Genomic DNA, 22,887 nt, shown 5'->3' on the forward strand with positions numbered 1-22,887 from the left:
AATGTGCCTTTACTGATAATTCATTTATTTCAAATACAAAAAACCCCTCATTTTATTTGTTTCTTCATATAGAGACATCAGCCACAGGGTTTTGTACTAGTTATAATTTTTATAAATTTTGAACAAAGTGTGGTTCTACACAGGTCAGAATGGCCTAATTACAGGAAGTTCATTTGCACACTTTTTTTCTTGTAATAAATTCATACATTCTGTCTGGACAGGTAATTCTGTGCTCTTTCCCTGTCTGATTATCTCTCATCAGTCACAATATACAAATACATCATTATCAACACCATGGAAATCATGTAAGAAAAACAAACTGTACCAATTCTCAGCTGGAGAGAGGAAATCTTAGCAGCTATTTCAGTCCAGCTGCAAGAAGAAATACACATTTTGGATCTTTTTTCTTATTATATTTATATATTTCTAATCATATATATATTTGAAGTCTTTGAGTCTTTTTGGAAAGTAAGCACATGGCCTTTCTCACACCCAATCCTGTTTGAAATATCAAGACTCAAAGAAAATCACAGATAATAAAATGGCTTCTCATCACACACACAACCAGAACATAAGACACACACAGAGCTTTGCTGTCACTGGCGAGAAAAGCCAGAGCTCAGATGTGGTTTGGCTGCAGCTGTTTGTGTTCAAGACAACGACCACTGGTCTTGTTCTCCACCTGGTTGGGTTCGAGGTGAGAGCAGAGGATCAGGCCTGATTCTATTTTAGCCTGGTTTACTAAAAGCAAGAATGGTGTGTCATGCAACTGCCTGTCTCTCTTTGCCATTGGTGCCAGTAGGGAAGGACTCTGCAGCCCACCCACACCTGTGTGAGCAGTTTTGAGGATGTGAAGTTTCTGAAGTTTTGCAGAAGAGCAGCAGAGCAGAGGGAGGAGACCCCAAGCAAACCTTCAGCCTGGAGGGCAGGTGTGACCAACCCAGGTCCAGGGAGCACAGCCAGGCATGGGGCCAGCAGCAAGGGCTGCTGCAGCATGGATTTACCTGGAATATGGTGTCTTCTACAGCCAAAACTTAGTCACAACCATTACTTTCAAATGACTTCTAAGTGGTCACTATAGCATCTCCAAACGCTGAAATGAAATCCTGATTTGTAAACTATGATATTTAGGTCAGTCTACCTGAAAAGAATGGTGTCAAACACCTACAGACAGAATAAGCATACCCTAACATACACATTAGTCTTGCTGGGCTTTATCAAATCATCTTCTAGACTGTACATGAAGAGTCATTTCCTTAATTATCACCTTGCTTGACAGAAATACACTAATTAAAAGACTATCTTGCATACTATTTTAAAAACTCCAAAAGTCACAAAACCCCATTTTGTCTCATCAGCAGAGCCAGAAGGTTTCTCCTTTGTGGGCTGCTCTAGGACTTGTCAGCAGCCCAGTCTGTCACTGAACTTGTTCTTTCCCAAAACCAGCCCTGCAGGGGCCCTGTCTCACTGATTCTTGAGCCAAAGGGCCCTGCCACTGCCCAGGAGACACTGCCAGGGCTGCCCTGTGCCCTGGGTTGGGAACATGGAAGCAGAAACAGGCACCTGGCACTGCAGGAAGGTTAAAGAAGTAATGGCTGTGAGCTCAGGCTCAGTGTGCCCGAGGAGCTGTGGCACAGTCAGCTCCCAAAGAGCAGAGTACTGTGCCACTGCTGCACAGCCATGGGACAGAGGGACCTGTCATCCCCAGGGCATCCATGGAGCAGCACACACTCAAACTTTGGTCCAGCAGGATAAAACATGAGATTTTTTTGGGAAAAAAAAAAAAAAAAGTTTTCAAAAGCTAAGTAGGGAGGAGAATGCAATAATCCAGTCCCTACCTTTGCAGTTGCCATGACAGATGGTCTGGAGCTGGGAGAGGACCTTTTTCCTCAGTAACCCCATTCCCTGCTCCAGTTCTAGACTGCTCCACAGGATTCTACCAGTGGCGCTGTAGGAGGGCATATGGGGTTAAATCCTTTGCTTTTCCCTGGAGAGTCCCTTATTTTTGTATACATGGTAAAATTTAGCATTTAGTGGGAAATTCAATAGCTCCCATTTTACAGGAAGGTTGGGGTACCAAAGAATGTAGAACCAGCACTCTGTCACCCTGCAGAGGCAGGGAATGGACTGACAACACCTGACTTCTCATCTTCAGTTCAGAGACTTCCCATTGACATTTCACAATCAGAATGAGATTCCTCAAAAATAAAACTCCAAGGTGCAGGTTTTTGGTTTTCCATCCATCAGCAATGTCACAAATCTTCATTTTGGCAGTTTCAAACACCCAGGGTAATCCTCCCCCATCTCTCTCTCCCACACACAAAAGATTACTATACTCACTAATGTGCAATCAAAGCTCCCCAGCCCTTCCCTCTCCTATGCTTAGGGCATGGGTAGACAGCAAAACTGTTCCTGTGCAAAAATTACTGAAAGTAATAGAGAAACCAGAATGAACTCATTTTAGAGAGATGATAAAGTAACTGCACTATAAGAAAACATCACTGCATATTTCCTTAGGGGACTGAAAGGAATCAATTCCTCCTGCAAGATACTGATAGCCACAGTAGACTAAGAGGATTCTAATTCCTGAGAGTCTACATGTCATTTTTGAGGTACATGACCACCACAAACACACAAGCCCCTACCTCTGTAGGATAAAAATAGCTTCCAGAAAGGTCCTTTAGTCATGAACAGAAAATGCTGAAATTCACAGAGTTTAGATATGGAGGGCTAGAAGAGCCATGGGAATCAATCACGACAGTGCAACTTATAAACAAGCAATAAATCTTCGCAGGCAAAAAAAAAATCTGACTAAGCCTTTACCTACTCCAAGGCTTTTTCTCAAACAGGACTAACTACCTGCTCCACAGTTATTCTGACTCACACACTAAGGTACTTGCAATGCCAGCCTCCACTGAGACACAAAGGAAAACATTCAAGTCCCTGTGAAGGTGAGAGCAGAAATTATACACACACTGCTTTGCTCAGAGGCTCAGTTAGTAAAAAGTGGGTTTTGGTTTTGCTTCATATCCATTTCTAGTGCTTTTAGTGCCTTTTGTTATTTACATAAAGCACCGCTAGTCTGAGGGTTAAACAAAACATCCCTAAGAGTGAAAGCCACTCACTCACCCTTGAGCTTCTTCTGGGCTGGTTTTTACCAGACTGATCTTTGCCTGTTTGCAGCCCTTAGTCAATATTGATCTTTACTAAAGTACTAGCAGCTTTTGTAGGACCAAAGACCCAATTACCATCAAAATACCTTCATGCCTTAACAGCTGCTCTAAATGAGCTAATGGCTTGGGTAGGAATCATAACATCTGTAATCACTTTATATTATACATTACATCCTTATGTGGCAGAGATTTGGTACAGTCCTTTCATCAAATTGGAAAGAAGTATTTAACAACACTTTATCCACTCATTGGAGCATCTAATGCTCACTGCCTATTTGCAATGCTTAAGTATATTCCAAATGGGGGGTGAAATGTATCTACTCATAGCCCAGCACAAAAGGAAAGCATGCAGTCTACTCAAAAGTGTGACAGTAAATGGCATTCAACTGAATTCTCGGCACCAAATGCAAAAGGTTGTAATCCAGCAACCAGAGACTGTAGAGGGGGCAGAGGAATTACTTAGACTGTAAAAGGAGTTCAAAGTGTTCTTTGTCACAGTAGCTGTTACATGTCTTTACTTCCCTGCTTAGCCCTGCACCTCCCAGCCAGGAGCTGCCATGTGCACCATTCCAGGTGTGGAATGCTGTGTGCAGCAGAGGCCTCCTGCAGAGGAGTCACATCACTGCTGCATGGAGCCTCTCTGATGGTCCCAGCCAGAAGTCTCCTTTCCACAGCCACCCTCAGGTGGGGTGTTTTTGGTGTTGACTGACAGCAAAAAGGGCACATTTTTGATGATTTAACAGCTGGAATTAAGGAGGACAGGGAAGGCACAGCCAGAGGCAAGCAAATGGAAAAACCTCCAGGTGACCCCAAGGTGGAGCAAGGACTCAAAACCACCACGTGCCCCTCTGCAGTGATGTGGTGCTCAAGCAAAGTTGCCAAAAGGTGCGTGCATAGAAACTCTTCAGCTCTGCTGTCGACCTAATTTAGGCCACATCTTCTGAAACAAGTTTGATAATCAATGCAAGAAGCATTTTTCTCCTCTAATACTGAAGGTAGGCTTGATGTTTTCTGGATGTTTAATGCTCCTTTAAAGTTTGTTTTTCCCAGCTTGCCAGGTGGACAGCACAGTTCTCATCTGTTCATGTTGATAAAATCTTAGTGAGTTATGAACCTCAGAGCTTGTGAGAAAGGCAACTTTGGTCCAGTGTCCACCCAAGATAAAGACAGGTGGACGGGGTCCTGAGGAAGACTGGTCCTGCTGTTCAGCTGCCAGCCCTCTGTTCTGCTGGGAAGCTTTTGGCCACTTCACTTTCCTTTGTGTCTGACTCTACTGAGGCTGTGCTGCAGGAATCGTTGTACGTGTCTGAAAAGGAGGACATGGGCATTGTCATTAAAATATGTCTGCAGGATTTTCCATCTACAGTCTTGAGGTTTTTTTTGTTAAAAGCCTGGAATGAAATAAAGCATAAAATCGCAATTCTACTACTCTCCTGATTCCTTCATGAAAGGCAAGGGAGGCTCCTTTGGTGTGTGATTGTAATGTGTGCCTGGCTTTGTTTTTCTTCTGAAGCGTTGGACATGGAAGTGAAATGAGAGCCATCATTGGGCTGATGAGGAGAGGTCTGACCTGCTGTGGAGGCGAAGGAGCAGCAATTACCAAACTCCCTTTACACCACAGCAAAGAATCCTGACGTTCATAAAGGATTTCCTCCACTTTAACAAAATGACCAAAAAAATCAAAAGAGATCAGTAACTCAGAATAAAGTGCTGGTAGCTCTCCATCAAAGATCCACAGGGATTGGCTGTGCCAGGTTTTGCTTTCTTCAGCTATCAGAAGAAAAGCAGGACACATTTTGGTAGATTATATTTAAGGATGGACAAATATTGGTCTAGAATTGTTAACCTTTGATCTGAAGAGTTGCTCAGGTTCAGCTTTTCCAGTGCAACTTGTTCGAGTGTTAGGTCAGAACCAAAGCTAAGAATGTTTGACTTTTAGTGCTGATTTGGCTCAAGTCTTGCCAGAGCAGCCCTTCCTACAGCTTTTGGAGTCAGCTGTGTAATATGATGAAGGCAGTAATGGTTCATGAAATTCTAATGTTTTCAAACCTGGGCCAGAAGCACAGCCCTGATGCTGGTCTACATCCAAAATGTATCCATGCCAGGATCAAAGCTGTCCTGCAGGCACACCCTGTATATGAGACACTTGGGCTCACTGTAAGCAGCCAGGACTGATAGCTATAGAAGTTGGATGGGAGACTCAAATTCTGCTCAGGAAGGGGAAAACAATTAAGCCAGGCCAAAGAAAGCTTCTGTGCCTGACTAGGTCTGACACAGGCACCAAATTTCAGGTTAGCTCAGCCAAGTTTCCAGAGACTGCAGCACAAACTTGCAGTCAGGTGAGTACTTTAATACAGAAAGTACACTTTTTATCACTTGTTTTTTTACCATTGCATTCTTTTTCAGTATGGAGAGAAAAAAAAACAAATCACCAAACCAGTAACACATTTTCTGTATTACCTGCATTGCTGCTCTTAATTATGTTGTTACTGTCCTCTGCTGGCTGCAATATACTGGAGGGAACCCAGTCGCTTTTCTCAGACACCAGTTTCTTCACTAACCTGAAACTCAGAGAACAGTCAGTGAATTTTCCTACATTGCCTTTCCCTGCGTTGTATTTCTTAGAGGTACTTGTTGGGCTATTATTTCCTAAATTAAGGAAGAAGGCAGAGGACCCAGGGCAATCCTACAAGTACCCATACAGAATCACAGAATCACTAGGTTGGAAGAGACCTTCAAAAGCATTGAGTCCAACCCATGCCCTAACACCTCAACTAAACCATGGCTCTGAGTGCCACATTCAGTCTTTTTTAAAGCATATCCAAGAATCGTGACTCCACCACCCCTACCAAGCAGACCACTCCAGTACTTTACCACTCTTTCCATAAAAAGCTTTTCCCTAATATCCAACCTATATTTCCCTTGGCACAGCTTAAGACTGTGTCCTTTTGTTCTGTCTGTGCTGCCTGGAGAAAGAGACCAACCCCACCTGAGCACAACCACCTTTCAGAAAGTTGTAGAGAGTGATAAAGTCACTTTTGAGTCTCCTTTTCTCCAGGCTAAACAACCCCAGCTCCCTCAGTTGTTCCTCATAGGGTTTGTGGTCCAAACCCCTCACCAGCCTTGCTCTCCTCTGGACACGCTCCAGCGTCTCAATGTCCTTCCTAAACTGAGGGGACAGAACTGGACACAGCATTCAAGGTGTGCCCTCACCAGTGTCAAGCACAGGGGAAGAATTACCTCCCTGCTCCTGCTGGTCACATTATTCCTGATCCAGGCCAGGATGCCATTGGCCTCTTGGCCACCAGGGCACACTGCTGGCTCATGTTCAGTCAGCTGTTCACCAGTACCCCCAGGTCCCTTTCTGCCTGGGCACTGTCCAGCCACACTGTCCCCAGCCTGTAGCATTGTAGGGGGTTATTGTGGTCAAAATGCAATACTAGCTTGGCACTTGGACTTATTAAACTTCATCTTGTTGGACTCTGCCCATCCATCCAAGCATTCCAGGTCTCTCTGCTGAACCCTCCTAATTCCGAGCAGATCAACACATGCTCTCATCTTAGTGTCCAAATTTACTAATGAAAGACTCAATACCCTCATCCATGTAATCAATAAAAATATTGAACAGAACTGGCCCCAGCACAGACTCCTGAGGGACACCACTTCCTCCTCCAAACTGCCTGTGAAGGGAGAATTCAGATGTCCAGGCAGGTCTGTTCCTAACACTCACTTGGCAGCAAGAGAAAATGAATACACCAAAAACATGCGAGCTCAGGGGGCCAGACTCACTTCTCTTTGCCAATCACATATTTAAACTTCTGGGACTAAAAATGGTCTCAGTGGAAGATGTGAGGATTTTATTGATGCATCCTACAGGAGGGTGCTGCCTTTGACAAATGTCCTTCTGGTGTAAAAAGGCCAACTATTCCTATCCATTTTCGTTACACAAACTTGTCCCCTTAAACCTCATGTCACAAGCATTTGGGATCACAGCCACCCAGTTGGAATTAACGAAAGCTGCTTTGTGTCTTCATGCCTCCCACTGCCCCTTTCATGTTGTGATCAATGGTGTGAGTGGATTTGGATTGATTTTGAAGAGACTTTGACATTATTCTGAATATTTTCCATCTTTTCCAGGAGGTTATGGCTATTCTACCTGTCCAGTTCTGTCTCTCTGCCATACTCACCATTGACCATTCTCTCCTTCCTGCACAAACTGCACTAAATCTCCATCCTCTAGAGTAAGAGAATCTGGGAAACAGCTGTCAAAACTGCCTTCGACCCGGAAGAGATTGCTCCCCTAAAACAAATGAAACAAGTCACCAGAAATACAATCACTAAGGATGAAAGAACACTGTGCAAGAATTTTTAGTTAAATACTGAATTAGGCAATTCAAGCTGACAGAGCTTTCTTCTGTAGGCAATTGTGTTTTATCATGCCCAGGTTAAGTATTATTCAAGATTTGGATAGACCTGTTCTCTGCATTTAGATTTTAGGCTTAGCCTTCCAGCCATTATTCTGATATAAAAATTGTGTTCGTGACACCAGGTGAACTTATCTGCAAAAGTCTGTAATTATCTTTTAAAGACTCAGAGTTTTCCCTCACTTCTGTAGCAGGCGAAGTGACAGTTTACAAGCATGGGACACTTTTTATGATCCTCATCCTGATCAACAAAATTCTTGTAATAATCTTCCAACACCCCAGATCAAATTTCCATTTTCTGTATTCCCACATATCCATAGATTTAAGGCTGGTATGAACCCAAACTTTTCAGGTTACATTGGAATCCATTGAGAGGAGGAACTTGTGCTGGGAAAGGGCAGTGTAATTTAAAAAAACAATTACATTGTTAGGGTTGGTCTCTTCCTCCAAATCAGAAGAGTTGGAGAGTTCATCCATGCTGGAAGGGATGGCTTCAAAATCTTCAAATGTGTCTAGAGAAGGCAATTGTCTGCTGGGCCAACCTTTTCAAAAGAGATAAACCAGAAAGAGTTAGCTATCAGACATTAGCCTCTTTGAGATCTGTGTTTGTAGAATAAATGTCACAGGTTCACTTCCCACTCTTCCACTTACTGAATTGCTGGTACTTTTTTACAGCTTATTCCATGGTTCTGCCATAACAATCATGTCACAGCCATTATTCTGTGTCTAAAAGCCTATACCACTCGCTGTCCCTGGTGTGAAAGCAGCATGTGTGGCTGCAGTGCTCATATCCATGGATACTTCCAGTGCTCAGTATTGCTCAATCTCTTCAGCTCAGGAGATAAGAAAAACAAGGACCAGGAATCTTCCTGCAGAGCAAATGATACCTTGTGCTGAAGGCTTTCAGAGGGCCATGATCATTCAGTTTCTAGTTTACCTCCACATGTTTAAGTACAAAGCCACAGAATTCTAGTTGACTTCTTATCTCCATCTCACCCCAAGGTGACATTACCACCCGAGCAAATTATAAGACTATACCCTAGAGAAGGCTGCAAGTGCAGGGAAGGGACAGAGTAAACAGCAAGGCACAAAGACAAACGTGGGGGGGGGGAGGGGGGGGTGAGGAGAGATTTAAATAATATTTGTGCTGCTACCTATCTAACTGCATGATTTTCACCAGAACTACCCCAACCCAGTGGAATGGACTCAGAGATTTCCAGTCCAAGCTCAGCAGCCAGTCTCTCTTCACCTAAAAAAGCATGTCCATAGGATATGTCCCAAGGGAAACTGAGGCTGAGCCATATATGACCTGTCTGCCTTGAGGCTCCCATGGTGTAAAAGTAGCTCAGGCTCCTTTGTGCAGATGGCAATCATGATCTGCACTTTCTTGCACTTGATGCCTGTCCTTTTTCTGATGGGTATGAGGATGACTACAGTCCAGCTCAAAGGAAACAGACCTTGCATCTACCAAATGATTCTGCAGGCCTGACAGATGCAAGCTGAATGGAGTCAGTCATTTTACCATGTGCCTTCCTAATTAATTTAACTGCTGAGCTTTAGCTGATTCACAGGAACTTGGGCTGAGCAGATGCTGAAACAACTTCTTTATATCCTGGGGGCCGTTGCTCTCAACAAGGCAAAGCTCTGACCACAGGGCATGAAGACAGATGCTCACACAGTTGGATTATGCATATCCCAGAACTCTCAACCCACACCAAAACCTGGCCTGAGACAATCCAAAGCCCAAGCCAGGCAGTTCAGGCAGTAAACAGAAAAGTGACCTGATCTGGGAGAAATAGGTTTATTAATTGGTTTATTTAATCCCTTCCCCATGCACATCCTCCCTGCTATAAGCACTGGTTGGTGCAACACATGGTCATGCAGCTCTGCAGCCCCTTCTGCCATCCAGGGACTGTCTGCTCCACCAACTGCAACCCAGTTACAAGGGTCACAGGGACCTTCTTCCAGCAGAGTTGCCTCTCCAGCTATCACCCCACAGGTATGGTCTGGTCATCTGTACTTTTAAAGGTGTAAACCAGCCTTTGAAATGACACTGTCGTGTATCAGTTTATTCACACCAGCAATACTAGCAATGGTCTAAATATGCAAGAATACACTGATTCTAATTAGTTTCAAGCTGCTACTGCAATTTTAATTCAAATTCACAGGCTGGACTACAAACACCAAGAGAAACAGGTACCCCTCTACCCCATTAGACAAAACTTCCACAGTCTCACCAGCAAGAATTCCTTACAAATACAGGCACCAGCCTCCCTCTTCCATACAAATCACTATTCTAATTTTAGAGACTAAGAAACAGATTGTTTCTCATGCTTAATTCTTATAAATTAAGACAGATCAAATTCTAAGCTCTCTGCTTTCAGTTAAAATAATTATTTTCAGCCTGACCTCAGAAAACCAGATCTGGGGCATTGTTTCTAAGCTAGTGATCCAAGCTTGCTCTTTCATTGTTTTGATGGGAAACAGCATTCACCAAAAGAGAAAGCTCTCCTTATAATAAAGAGAGTAAATACTATCAAGAATTTAGTTTGCATCTCAAATTGAGTTTACAAATATTTTCATTTTGTTTACCTGTCTGTGAAGCAGATCTAGGTACGGATCTCGTGGTGGAACCAGCATTACATTTAGTCTGGGCCAAAATGGTGTTCTCAAAAGCATCTGTGACAGGAAGTACAATTTGTGTCTTCAAGGTGAAATAGTGACCAGACAACCAGTACAAAGTGAATTCCTGCATCACCTCTGCAACTGACAGTCTCTTTAACAAACAGGTGGACTGGGGTCCAACAGTTATAAAAGAGGAGACACATGACCAGCACAAATGAGTGAAAGGACAGCAGCATTCCACAGAAAAACTGTAAGTCTGAGGAGGACAGAGAACAGTGAAATGAATCAAAGAGAAGTATTGATGTTAATTAAGGAAGAAAATTGCTGAGTGTTCAGTGCAGCGTTCTATTTCATTACAGCCTCCTTACCCATTTTTAATGTATATTCCTTGCAGCATTTCAAATTATTTGTAGGTGATAATTTATGATTTTGATCCTAATCCATACAGCAGCAAAAAGGGACTAGGGAGACCACAAAATAATGATCTCACTCTTGATAAATGCAACAGAATTTTGAGAGGGGGCAGGCGAGGGTCCGTTGTGTTATTACCTCAGACAGAGCCCTGGCAATAGCAGCAATATTTTCTGGTAAAGGGGTGATAATGTTCATTGCTTCCTATTTTAAGATACTCAGTCTTGTGAGGGATGCTGTGCCTTGTTTCTACTCTGTGAGGAGCAAGTCAGTTCTATGCTGCAGATAGTTCTTGCACCCCGAAATCCCCCCTGCCTCTGCAGCCTCAGGGGATGCTGAGATCAGGGCACCTGTCAGTGAGGAAAGCAAGGTATAAACCCTGCACTTTGGGAAACTCTGGTGTTGGGTGCCAGGATGGTTCTAAACATAGTCCCAGGGCTTACTGGCAAAATGAAATATTCTGCAAAGAGCAAAACTACTACTGCTGTCTCTGTTCCAGTCTCTTCTTCTGCTAGGAGTGCCATGAGAGATAGCTCTGATATTTCAACAATTCCATCCCTGACCTGTTCACTGGCTCTTCCTATCAAGTTTTTGTGTAGAACAACACAATGCTATGAAAGGATTCCTCAGCCCACATCTCTGTCCTGCCTGGCCTGCAGCAGAAGTACCTGGCTCCTTGTGGCCCCCTAAGGCAAATGGTCAGGTAAAGGGGAAAGTTGACAAGGGAAGCTGGTGAAGTTCCAGTGGCTGAGGAACAGCATCCCAATTTAATTATTTAGTATCATTTATGAAATAGTAATTTATGAATCTGCTGCAACAAATTGGAGGAAATTCTGCTTGTCCGAAATGAAACACTGCACCTGCAATGGCTATTAATGCACAGTCTAGCCTCCCCTGTAGTCTTCATGCACGTGCCTCCTGCTTCTCTCATGAGGAGTAGACACTAACAAGGGAAGAGGGATGCAAGTGGCCAGACTGCAGGTGAAGGTGAAGAGTAGCCCTTTGGCTCCCTGCTGCTGCTCCCTGTGGAGGGAAGCAGAGCTAGGCAGAAAATCCAAATCCTGGTGACAGTCTAGAGTTTTACTTCCCAGAACAGGCAGAGAACTGGAGGTTTAATTTAGGCCCATGCCTAGGTGAATGTGAGTGCAGGGACAGGCAAGGGAGTAACAAGCTGTCTTTATCCCAGTTATGCAGATAAACTGACCCCAGCCCCCTAATGGACTCCAGTGTCATCCACCAGCTGTGATGAGATGTGAATTCAGCGAATAATATCAAACAAGGTTTTCATGCAGGATGCAAATACTCCTACCTTCAAACCCCAGGGGAGTTGGGTCACTCTTTATTTCATGTCTCTTGACTTTAACTGCAGGAACAAGGGGACCTGTGTGAAGTTTACAGAGTCACAAGGCTGTAAATATTGTTAAAGGAGAAACTTTCCTACCACCTGAAAACACTAACTACCTAACACTTTTAACTTCACCCAGAAGAATGACCAGTCCCTAAGTTCTAGGTGGTGAAGATACACTTCTGCAAAGCGGATAAGGAACAGATCCCTTTTGTCAAAAGACATTGAGACATCACAGCAAAAGGAAGGACCTGCTTCCCCTCAGGTCTCACAGATGTTCCCTCTCCCTCTTGCCCAGGAGATGGCACCAGGGCAGCCAGAACCGCGGTCCCAGCCTTCCCCTGCGAGGATGGCAGGGCACAGCCCACCAAGCCATCAATTTTGGCCCACAGAAGTGGGTGACACCAGCCACAGGTGCATGGGCAGCGCCTCTCCTGTGCCCCACTGCACGTGAGGGGGGAGCTGAAGTGTCAGGAGTGAGGATCAGACACAGCAGCTGCTGCAGCCTCAGAAATGATGACCACAACACCCTGGCTAGATTTGCATCTGGGCTGATGCTGAGACAAGACTCAGGCTTCAGTTCTTTTGTCATCTGAAATGTTTTCTTACAGCAGATGCTGTAAATAAAACACTTAATTGAAAAGCCTGATTCTGTTTCCTAGCTTTGAAAATCATTGCAGAAGTAGCTTTCTCAGTATCCCAAGAGATTGCCAACAGGATTTTTTGGCAGACAGGATTCTAGGATAGGACTTTTTGATATGAAACTGTAACAAATTTTAAGTTTCATTGCAATTCACACATGCTGTCTTTGATAAACCACACTAAAGAACAGCCCTTGGTTGCCCATTTTCTTTGTACATATATGCTTCATTCTGTTCCCCCACTTTGAAAATAATTATTAGGAAATACCTCAGTCTTCCCATAATTTAGCAACCAATCACGTATTTCTGAATTGTTGCTGAGGGCAAAAAGCTCTAATAACCTCTTCTCCTGTACTATCCCCATGATTTCCATGTGAAGATGTTCTAGTGCTGTGGTCTAAAGGTGTTGTTAAAGAAACATTTGTAGGTAGTGAGACTATCACACCCTTCCTCTACCCATCAACCCCACCATGGTCTCATTTCCTGACAGCCACATTGCAGCCAAGGATGTGGTTCATATCCTTCACAGCTGTTGAGAAGGCAACAGATACTGAGCAACTTTTTTCCTGACAAGTACAGAGCGAAGATCTTTATACAAATTAATTCTGCCATTTTTCCTTGTATTTTGATTTGTGAATTACCCTGAAAATCTTAGCCTTGCAAATCAGTTCCCTTAGTCCATTCCAGATACTGCCAAAAGGCAGTATATTCAGAATTCCATGTAAGACCATATGTTCTGCTGTCAAAATTATCCCTGACATGTAGGTAAATGTGCCCACAATGCTACTGATTTTCAACACAATCAACTTGCCTAAATGCACAGGGTGCTTTTGAGTTTAAATCTAGGCACTAGTACAGTAACTTATATTTTGTAAAAGTGCCTTTTCTAAAACAAAATAAGGCACATAAATAAAACTTCCATAAGCTCCCACACAAACTGCATGGAGTTCAGTGCATTCAGCACCCAGATCCCTTATATGTAGGAAAATCTCCCTGCAAATATAATTTCTAATTCTAACAGTGATATTGCTAAACATGATTAACACTGGCATCTGTTGCTCCTTTGTTTTTAGCTTGATTTCAGGTTTTCTTGATAAAATAATTTCAAGTGAACATCAGTTGATCCAAACCAGGGAGAAGTTGGAAACCTAACCCTACATCAGCCAAAAATTAATCCAATTTCCATGGACACAGCAACAGTTTTTGAAGCCTACACTGGAGAAACTGGGAAGAGTCACTGTGTGTGCTGGCAGCATGCCTCAAAGCACATTCAAAATGTCCTGGCCTGCCTCCTGCAGGTGTTACACTGGTGCTGAGTCCTCTTCTACTGGAACCTCCTGCCTGTGTTAAAACTGAGCCCGAGGTACTCCCCTCTGTGAGCAGCATTTGGCAGTGAATGTGTCAGGCAGCAGGCAGGGAGAGGGGGAGCTAGGCAAGCAGCATGACAGTACCTTTGGTCACAGCAGAAGCATTAACTGTGGTGCTGATGGAGGAGGCTAGGGAAAAGCGACGGGTAACTTCTCTGTCCTTAGACTCTGGATCTGGGAGAACAGACAGATGCAATGCAGGGCAGGGTTAGAGGTTAATAAGCACTGAGGGTAAGGGATGTTCAAAGCAAAGCAGCAGCTGGAAAAGGGTAAAAAAAATAAAGGTTGCTCCTCTAAAGCAGACAGGAAAAATACCCTCAACAATGTGAAAAGCACAGAAAGTGTTATTATGAATGTATTTTCAAAGCAATCCCAATTGCACCTATTTTAATACTTCAGGAAAGAGACTTATGTCAATTATTATTTTAGCAACCAACTAGTGTCCAAGTACAGCTACAAAACACAGAGAAATGAGCATGGTGGCTGGAATGGGGTGTATGTCTACAGATGAGGTTTGGATCACTTTAGACACTGAACTGCTTGTTCTGTGATGACTGACCTGAAATACACTGGAAAACAAGCATGAATGGTTTGGAGTTCACATTTGTCATTTCTAAAATTTAACAGTGTGAATGCCTGAAAACATTCTCCGAGCTTCCATCTTCATCAGTGCAAAGAAGCTTGGAGAAAGTAAAGGCAACATAGTGGTTTTTTGTTTCCTTATTTAGCATCTTGCCTTTTCTCTAAGTCTGCTTAGGAGTAAAGACACAGCTTCCCCACATTTCACTATGAGATGTGCTGTAGTTGTGCCCACCCCAAGGAATATGAACTTGGTTCTGCAAACCAGGATGGCTAATGCTGACCCAAGGGTGGGGAGATGCAGGGTACTGTGAGTGTGGACTTGTATACACTTTGGTGCATGCTCTGAGATGGCTGCCCCAGGGATCTTTGCACTGATGGAGTGCAGGATGCTAAAGTTTTTTCTCCAGACATCAGCATTTCTTTGGCTAAAACACCAAAGTGATTATATACAACATTTTCCAGCCCGTCATATCCAGTCTAGGCAGATAGTTCAGCATTTCTCTGAGCATCCATGCTCCGCTGCCAGTTGATATCTTGTTTTCACCCTAGTTAGTTGGGGTACTTTATTGTTTACACCTTCCTTTTTATGTGCTCTGGACAGGAACAGACACAGTACGCACAGCTCAACCCACCATCCTTCACCATGGCCAGTAACAAAAACCTTTAGACAAAGTGTTCAGGAGCAGGACAAGCTGATTGCAGACACTTCCCTGTTCCCTTCTCCCAGTGTGCCTCAGCAGCCAGCCCGTGCAGTGCTGTCAGGCTTTGCCTGCAGGAATGACCACGCTCTGCTGGCCAGCCAGCCAGCCTGTCTGCCAGCAGTTCCCACTGGCCAGGAGCAGGTCAGCAGCAGATCTGCACCACAAAGTGAAACCAGACATTGTGTAAGAGGTGCTCCTCAGGAATGTCAAGTAAGCAGACCCAGCAAGGCTTTGAACTCAGAGCACCTACAGCTGAGGGGGTAGGAGCTCTTCTGAGCTGTGCTTTGCTGCCTGGAACACTGAATATAAGGCAAGACATTTCATATGGCATGAAAAACTCAGATAAAAAAAGTAAAAGAGGCCCCAAGCAAAATTTTAGATCTAAACTTCCAAAAATTATGGCATTATTTCTAAAATCTGTGTTTTGTCATTGATTTTCCTGAGTCACAAGATCTAAAACCCACTTATTTTTTTTGTATTCAGACATTGAACTTTGTTTGTCCATCTTGGATCTCACTACCACATGCAGCCTTAATTTTATAACCAGAATCTTACAGCAGCACTGACTCTTGGTGCATTCTTATCTACTTTACCACATTACAGTTTAATGCTTCTGTATTTCTGCTTTTACGCTTTCATCCTGGTTCTTCCTCCTTTGATACTCAACCTCTCCATCACTGCATACTAACCCTTGGACTCACAGAGGAAATATTATACAACAGAACAGGAGAAAAGCCACACAAAAAGAATAAAGGGAGTATCTTTTCAGAAAGTGAATGTAAGTAGCCATTCAATTTAATTTCTATTCCCATTTCCTTCTTTCCTCCAAAGTCTCTTCTTTGTGCAGCCATCACAGGAACTTGCAATGCTCTCTGTTCATGGACATCTACTAAACATTTATACACAAGTACTCAAAACACAGCATTTTATGGTATCATATAACATAACCAAGTGGAATAAAACCCCAGATCCCCTGAATTCTAATTCCCCACCAGGCCACAGCTGAACAATATTTGAAAAAACAAAGACACCCAACCAATGAATGATTTCACACATTAAAATCTCATGTAGCACAACAGACAATTATACTCATTTTCTTCAACCCTGTAAGCTGCTGGAAGAAGTCCAGTTGATCATTTAAAACCAGTTCACACTTTGACCTTTGAGAGAAACTGAAAACAAATGTTATTTGCACTGCGCACCAGTAAAAGACCCAACCAGCCAACCCAGAGGTTGCCTTGCCAATACAGCTGTAGGAGCAATTTTTGGTCACGGTGTCTTTGAGCAGAGGAGCCACTTGTGTGCACCAGAAAGGAGCATTTGGGTGAGATGCAGCAGCATTTTAGGAAACGGTGATGGATGGCACCATGGGATGGAGAGAACATTGTGGGAGTGCAGGAGACAGATGGCCTGAGACCAAATGCTGCATGGGTGATTTTACCTTTGGGTGGAGCTCTGCGGTTGGAAAGACCTTGCAATGTGAATCGCTTTCTAGCAAGCGCTGTGCGCTCAAGGTTAAGGCTGCTGGAAGCATCAACTAGGAGAGAGAGGGAGAGGGAAGAGAAATAAGGAAGGAAGGGTCAGCTGTTCAGCTTATGGGAAAGGAAAGGTTAGCACTGGATGACAACTAAAAAGAAATAAATAAATTTTGATTCAGTTCAAGCCTGAGCAAGAGCTAATCAATTAGAAAGGTGACATGAGGTCAGGGTGAGTAAACCAGGTGAACCAAACAGAGTCCCTAGGTTGAGTTTGGCTCACTTTTAATGGAGAACAACAACAACAAAACAAAACCGAAAATAACAGGTGAAGGGAGGTAGCTCTCATAAAAGGAAAATAGAATTTAGCAGCAAGCTAGTGCCTTCTTCTGTTATGGAAACACATCACTGGTTGGAACAGCGAGTTGTAGGGAGAAATAAGAGAAGAAGCCTTGCAGTGCAGGACATGCAAGTGTTGAGAACAGTCCCACTTCTGCAATCCAGCACTGGCACTGAAGAATGCCCTCACCAGCCCTGTGACTGGTACACCTTCAGCCTTACCTGCTGTAGCCTTTCTAAAGCCTCTGAAGCTGGCAGAGACACATGCAATTGATCTCCTGATTTGCTGGGATGTAAGGATGCCATGCCAGCAAAGCTCACATGCCAGGCTCCTGCATGAATAATCAGCCATGCTGTCTGACAGCTGCCTCTGCAGAGATCAGTCACAGATGGATCGAGGTCCTGAGGCTCTGGGCTTGAAAGACACTCAGTTACTCACATTGCAGGAAACAGGTGGACTTGGATCAAACTCCCAGGTCCACACACTCCTGCCAAATCCTCCATCTGCTCCTTTCTTGGCAGATGACACCCAGAAGGTTTATGGCAAAGGAGCAGGAGAAAAACCATGTGTTGTGTGCCTGGTTCTGAGACTTGGGATTTAACCAATAGATTTTCCTACTCTTTAGTTCATACACTGTCACATGAAAATCTTTAGAGGGACAAATGAAGACCAAAAGTACAAAGAGAATATGCAGAGACAGTGAATCCACACTGACAGACAAGCAACAGACAGACAAGCTGTGCTTCCAAAGGAAAGTGCATCTCATCTCTTCCTGATTTGCAGCCAAGATAATCCAGGATGCAAGGTGCCTGCATGCATAGGTGGGTGTGAGATGAACAGATTTTAACAACACAGGAGAATTATGTCAGTGTGGTTCAGCTCCTTCTACCCAGTGCCAGCTCTGGGCCAGGCAGATGCATCTGGTGAGGAGCTGCTCCCAGCCATGGCTTCAACTGTGGTGCTGCCTTTGGCTGCTCCCACTGCCAGGCAGTCTTTGTACACATACTGTAGCTTATAAAGTATTCAAAAACTGGTATATAAAATGTATTTACTTTCTGTTTTCTGTTAGGGCAAGAAAATCCATAGCATTTAATTATCGGAGGGTCCCACAGGGAGCACAGTAGTGCAAGTGTAGAGGGCTGGGTTCCTGTGCTAGTTCTTCAGCTCTGCAATTGAATCACTTCACTGAGGGACCTCTTTGCTTTTTGACAAGTCCTCACAGCCTCACAGCACCAGCAAAGCATTAGACACTGGTCTCAAAAGTCATATTGTCTCCACTTGAGTTATTTCAAATTTTTCCTTCATTCTGCAGGTATACCAAGTAACTCGGGAAGTTATTTCCAAACATAATAAGAGCCAGGTCCTTGGGCAACAAATTGAACAAGAGCCTGCAATGCATACTTATGGCAAAGAAAGGCAGCAGCAACCTGGGCTGCATCAGGGAGAGCTGTGCCAGCAGGTCCAGGGGGTGATGTTTCCCCTTGTGTCAGCACAAGAGAGATATTCCTGCAGTGCTGCCCTGCCCTGGGCTCCTCAGGGCATGGGCTACCCGAGTGTATCCAGGGAAAGGCCATGAAGGTCATTAAGGAATTGCCCCAGCTGACATGAGGAGAGAGTGAAAGAGCTGTGATTGCACAGCCTGGAGAAGAAAAGGCTCAGGAGGATCTTATAGAATAAAGAAGATGGAGCCAGATGCTTCTCAGTGTAGCCCAGTGAAAGGATGACAGAGGCAACAGGCACAAATTGAAATATGGGAAATTCCATTTAAAAATGTGAAAAACCCTTTTTACTGTGAAAGGACTTATACTTAGGACAGTGTCCCCATGGCAAATTATATAGTCACCATCCTTGGAGCTGTTCAGAACCCAAATGGACATGGCTGTGAGCAACTCACTGCAGCTGACCCTGCTTTGAGCAGGGCAGTCAGAAAAGGGGGTCCTCACAGGTTCCTGCAGGATTTACTCCTATTTTATTTCAAGGCAGTGACTCCACCAGTCAGGTCCATACAAAATACTGGTTTATATGTAGAAAGCTCTGCCACAGGCACTTATCAATCAGAATAACAAAACTGAAATAGCTTGTCAATAGTACCCTCCCCTTCTGTAGTGCAGAAACTCAATATTTTAAAATAAACTGTGTTCACATTAACTACACCAGCATTGGAAACATTTTATAGGCAGTAGGTGGCACAAAAGAGACAGTTTTGGCAGAGTCCCAGGCTCTGTGCTGGGTTTTGGGAAATTTTTGAGTTCAGGCCCCTGCAGAGCCCCAGCCCTAGGTGCCTCACAGGGACACAAACTCGAGATTTGGTGGGACATCTAGAGCTGGAGAGCATTTTGTTGGCTCTGCAGAGTAAGGTTTGCAGCTCAGGATGCATAGGACACCCAAATCACGAAACAAGAATGGACTCAATGCCCAGCCCTGCAGGAAGAGCCACCCACCAGAGGATGAGGATGCTCTGGGCTAAGCCACTGGGATCCCAGCCAGAGCCCTGAGGAGCTGCTCATGGGAAAGCAGAAGACAGAAGACAGACAATGAGCATGGAATGTGATCCCAGTTCCCACACTCTTGAGTAAACTGGACAGTTAGAAAACATCAGTAATCTTCCTGGATTGTTTTAAGGGGGTTTATAAATTTAAAAGGAAAAGCTACTATTCCACTTTTTAAATTAAAAATAAAAGTCTAAATGTTTTAAAAATAAAACTGTGCTGAAACAAGTTTTTAAGTTTGGGTTTTTAGTGAAGAATCCATAACTTTTTTTTTTTCCCAGCATGAAAACCTAATGCAATGAAAAATCTTCTGGTGCATAGCCATTTTTTTCCAAGAGAAATATTCCTTTTTCTTTTTTAGTATCTTTATCTATAAAGGGGCTGTTACTTTACACCTCATTTTGGCATCTATCTCTTAAGACCTCACAATTTTCTTTTTTCATATTACTAGAAAATTCTTTGTTCAACATTAAGAAATACTGCCTAAAAGAGTAACTGCTGTCAAAAGATTTTCTGTTCCTGTTACTGCCAGATGAGATTCAGTTTCTTTATAGCGTTTATCTTAATCTCTGTTGCATAGAAGATCTATTGTACTTATGGACTCAAACAATGGAAGGATATTCTGTGACTGCCTATGGGTTTATTTACTGTACACCTGAGAACTGATATACACAGAGGAGGCAAAAAACTCTCCTTGACTTAAAGGAAAGAAATCAGTTAGCGAAGTCTGTAGAAGAAAAATTAAATTAACTATGTCTAGAAATCAACTTCATCAGGATGCAGAAGGTTAAAACACATATGCTATTGTTTCCTAAGTTCTATTTTTAAACATAAGTTGTCCAAAGAGCACTACAAAGCATCAAAACTCAGACTTAAAAAAATCTAAACTGGTAATGCTTTCTGGTGCTCACAAACTTTCATGGTACAGTAATTTAGCTTTGTAGCATTGGTTTTTTGATGTTGGTTGAAACAATGTCAAATTAAAGTATCCCCTTTAAACTCCAGAAATACGTGCAAATATAAAAATATTACCCTTTGGAAGCAAAAGCTCTGTCAGAACTCTTACCTCTCTTTTGTCTGGCGCTGGGACTGGAATTCCTGTTTTTGTTGTTAGATGCATCCACATTTGATGTCTCAGATTTGTTTTCATATATACTTGATGACTTCCTGCTATACCTTGGGATAAAAGAAATATAAAAATAGTAACATCCCTGGTTAACCTTTAATAAATCACTGAGCATTCTTTTATACTCTCCAACATGGAAGTCTAAGGAACAAAGGACTGGTTTCAAAATGCTGTATGCTATAAAAGCCTACATCTGTGCAGGTGTGTTTGTGGTGGAAAAAACACATCCTGCCTCCTCTCCACACCACACAGTGAGTGATGTGCTTCATCAGAGTTGAGAAGGGAAAAATGGAGAAACAAGCTGGTTATCTGCTCAAATTCTCTTTCCAAGTGCAACAGATTGGAAAGGTTGGAGTGGGAAGCCTGGTGAGAAAAGATAATCCAGATTTTCTGTCCTTTGCAGTATAAATGCATTTGTCTCCAGGAGAGAAATGGATATTGGATGACCATCCATGCAGAAGTCATACCATCTATAGAGCAACATGAATTCTATTGGCTTCTCCAGCTTCTGTTTCTTCTGCTCTTTGGAACATGAATCCCAGTGGGATATCCTTGTCTGCAGCTGAATCACAAATAGGAGGATCCACCTTGACAAACCTGCCCAGGTACAGGTACTAGGTCTGCAATGGGACAGACGCCCCTGTCCCACATTTGTAGGACATTCAAGCTGTAAGGTTTTCTTGTGGTTCTTATTCTCATAGTTTTGAAAATGTCTAGTGGTTTAACTTGGGTGTTTAACTGTTATCTTTGGCAGACTGCTCCACACAAATCATTGTACCTACACATTTGAAATACTCTTTGCCAAAGTGCTTGTTATTGACATGTATAAGCAATTAAACTGCTGCTTACAATTAACACATAAACTGCTACACTTAACATTCACAGGGTTTGTTCTACGTAAGGAAGGTCCAAGATATCATTAAAAACTTAAAAACATTTTAATACTAGAGATCCGTAAATACCTTTTCTAAATATAAGGCAGTCCAGGACTGATTGTTAACCATTTGAACTTCTGACCTGTTTCTGATGGAACCTTAGCAAGGTCTCTGTTGCCTCCTGTACTAAATCAAAATGTGATTTTGCAGCCTAATGTCAGGTACAAAATGGGGCTCAAAATAAATATGGGAACAAATCCAAAGCACATTCACATTTCCTCATTCTTTTTCCTCTCTTTCTTCCTAGCTAGGCTGGGATAACTGTGAAACATGCAGCTGACAGAGTTAAAGATTTACAGCTGTGAGAAAGACACCAAGAAAATACATGAGCTTTTCTGAAATAGCATTTGCAGACAAATTCCAAGAGTTTGTGTTTATCTATGTTCACAGGATATTTTTCTATGGATGTATGACTGCATCGTACATTCTATCATGTCTATTCTTACAAAGCAGATAATTAAGCAGTTAGAACAATGGACTATTTAAGTTTCATATGTTTAAATAGATTAGAAAACAATGCAAAGGGATAATTTCATCATCAATGAAATGCAGCAGCCAGCCCTTGAGAGAGATACAGCAGCAATAGATACCACAGGGCATCCCATTTTAGGATTAATCAGTAAACTTTGTGGAAGAATTTGGAGAGAGAGAATTGAAATAGATTGAACAGGACCTGGAGACACCCCATAATTGCCTGTATTAAGGACACTGGCTCTAAGCGTCCCTTTTCCCAACACCTCAGCTCCAATCCCAAGCCAGGCCTGCCTTATTTCACGGAATTGCAGTTCCAAGTGATGTTGATGGCATGTAAACAGTAAAGGGGATAGTCTGTCAAGGAACAGATACAGTTTGCAGGGGGAAGCATCCTGCAAGCAGACTTCCCCAGTGTCACAGCAGAGGCTTGGCATTTCCCAACTAACAGTAGAGTCACAGTCTCACATGGGCAACCAAGGAGTAGGTGTCTGTTGGGTAGATAACATGTCAATGATTAGTTAGCCTCTGTCTGCTGGCAGAGCACTGATGGTGCTGGCTGCTCTTCAGCAAATGCTGTCTCCACTGGCCCCCAACACCTCTCACAACTGGGGCTGCTTGGTCATGTCAGCCATGAGCACAGACTGTGCCACACGGTGGCTACTGCAGTCCAGCCTCTTCATTCCCCTCCTTGTCTCCACTCAGCGTCCCAGAACAGGCTCCAAGGTCTGAGGAATTCTGGATCCACCATTTCACATCAACTACTGCAAAGCCAGCTTGGT

At 43.3% G+C, this 22,887-nt stretch overlaps 1 protein-coding gene across 1 annotated transcript in view; it reads right to left on the bottom strand.

Annotated features, from left to right (window-relative positions):
* Positions 1-4,331: 4,331 nt before the first annotated feature.
* The window catches only part of MCF2L2 (MCF.2 cell line derived transforming sequence-like 2), a 129,936-nt gene continuing 111,380 nt past the window's right edge, over positions 4,332-22,887 (bottom strand). The window contains exons 26-34 of the mRNA XM_062498913.1: positions 20,640-20,749; positions 16,711-16,806; positions 14,071-14,160; positions 11,943-12,014; positions 10,190-10,276; positions 8,021-8,139; positions 7,361-7,473; positions 5,634-5,734; positions 4,332-4,479 (exon numbers count right to left, since the gene is read on the bottom strand). Coding sequence (XP_062354897.1) covers positions 4,379-4,479; positions 5,634-5,734; positions 7,361-7,473; positions 8,021-8,139; positions 10,190-10,276; positions 11,943-12,014; positions 14,071-14,160; positions 16,711-16,806; positions 20,640-20,749 — 889 coding nt within the window. The 3' untranslated portion in view covers positions 4,332-4,378. The remainder of the gene's footprint in view (positions 4,480-5,633; positions 5,735-7,360; positions 7,474-8,020; positions 8,140-10,189; positions 10,277-11,942; positions 12,015-14,070; positions 14,161-16,710; positions 16,807-20,639; positions 20,750-22,887) is intronic.

The sequence above is a fragment of the Cinclus cinclus genome, chromosome 10 (assembly GCF_963662255.1).
Source record: "Cinclus cinclus chromosome 10, bCinCin1.1, whole genome shotgun sequence".
Lineage (NCBI taxonomy): Eukaryota > Metazoa > Chordata > Aves > Passeriformes > Cinclidae > Cinclus > Cinclus cinclus.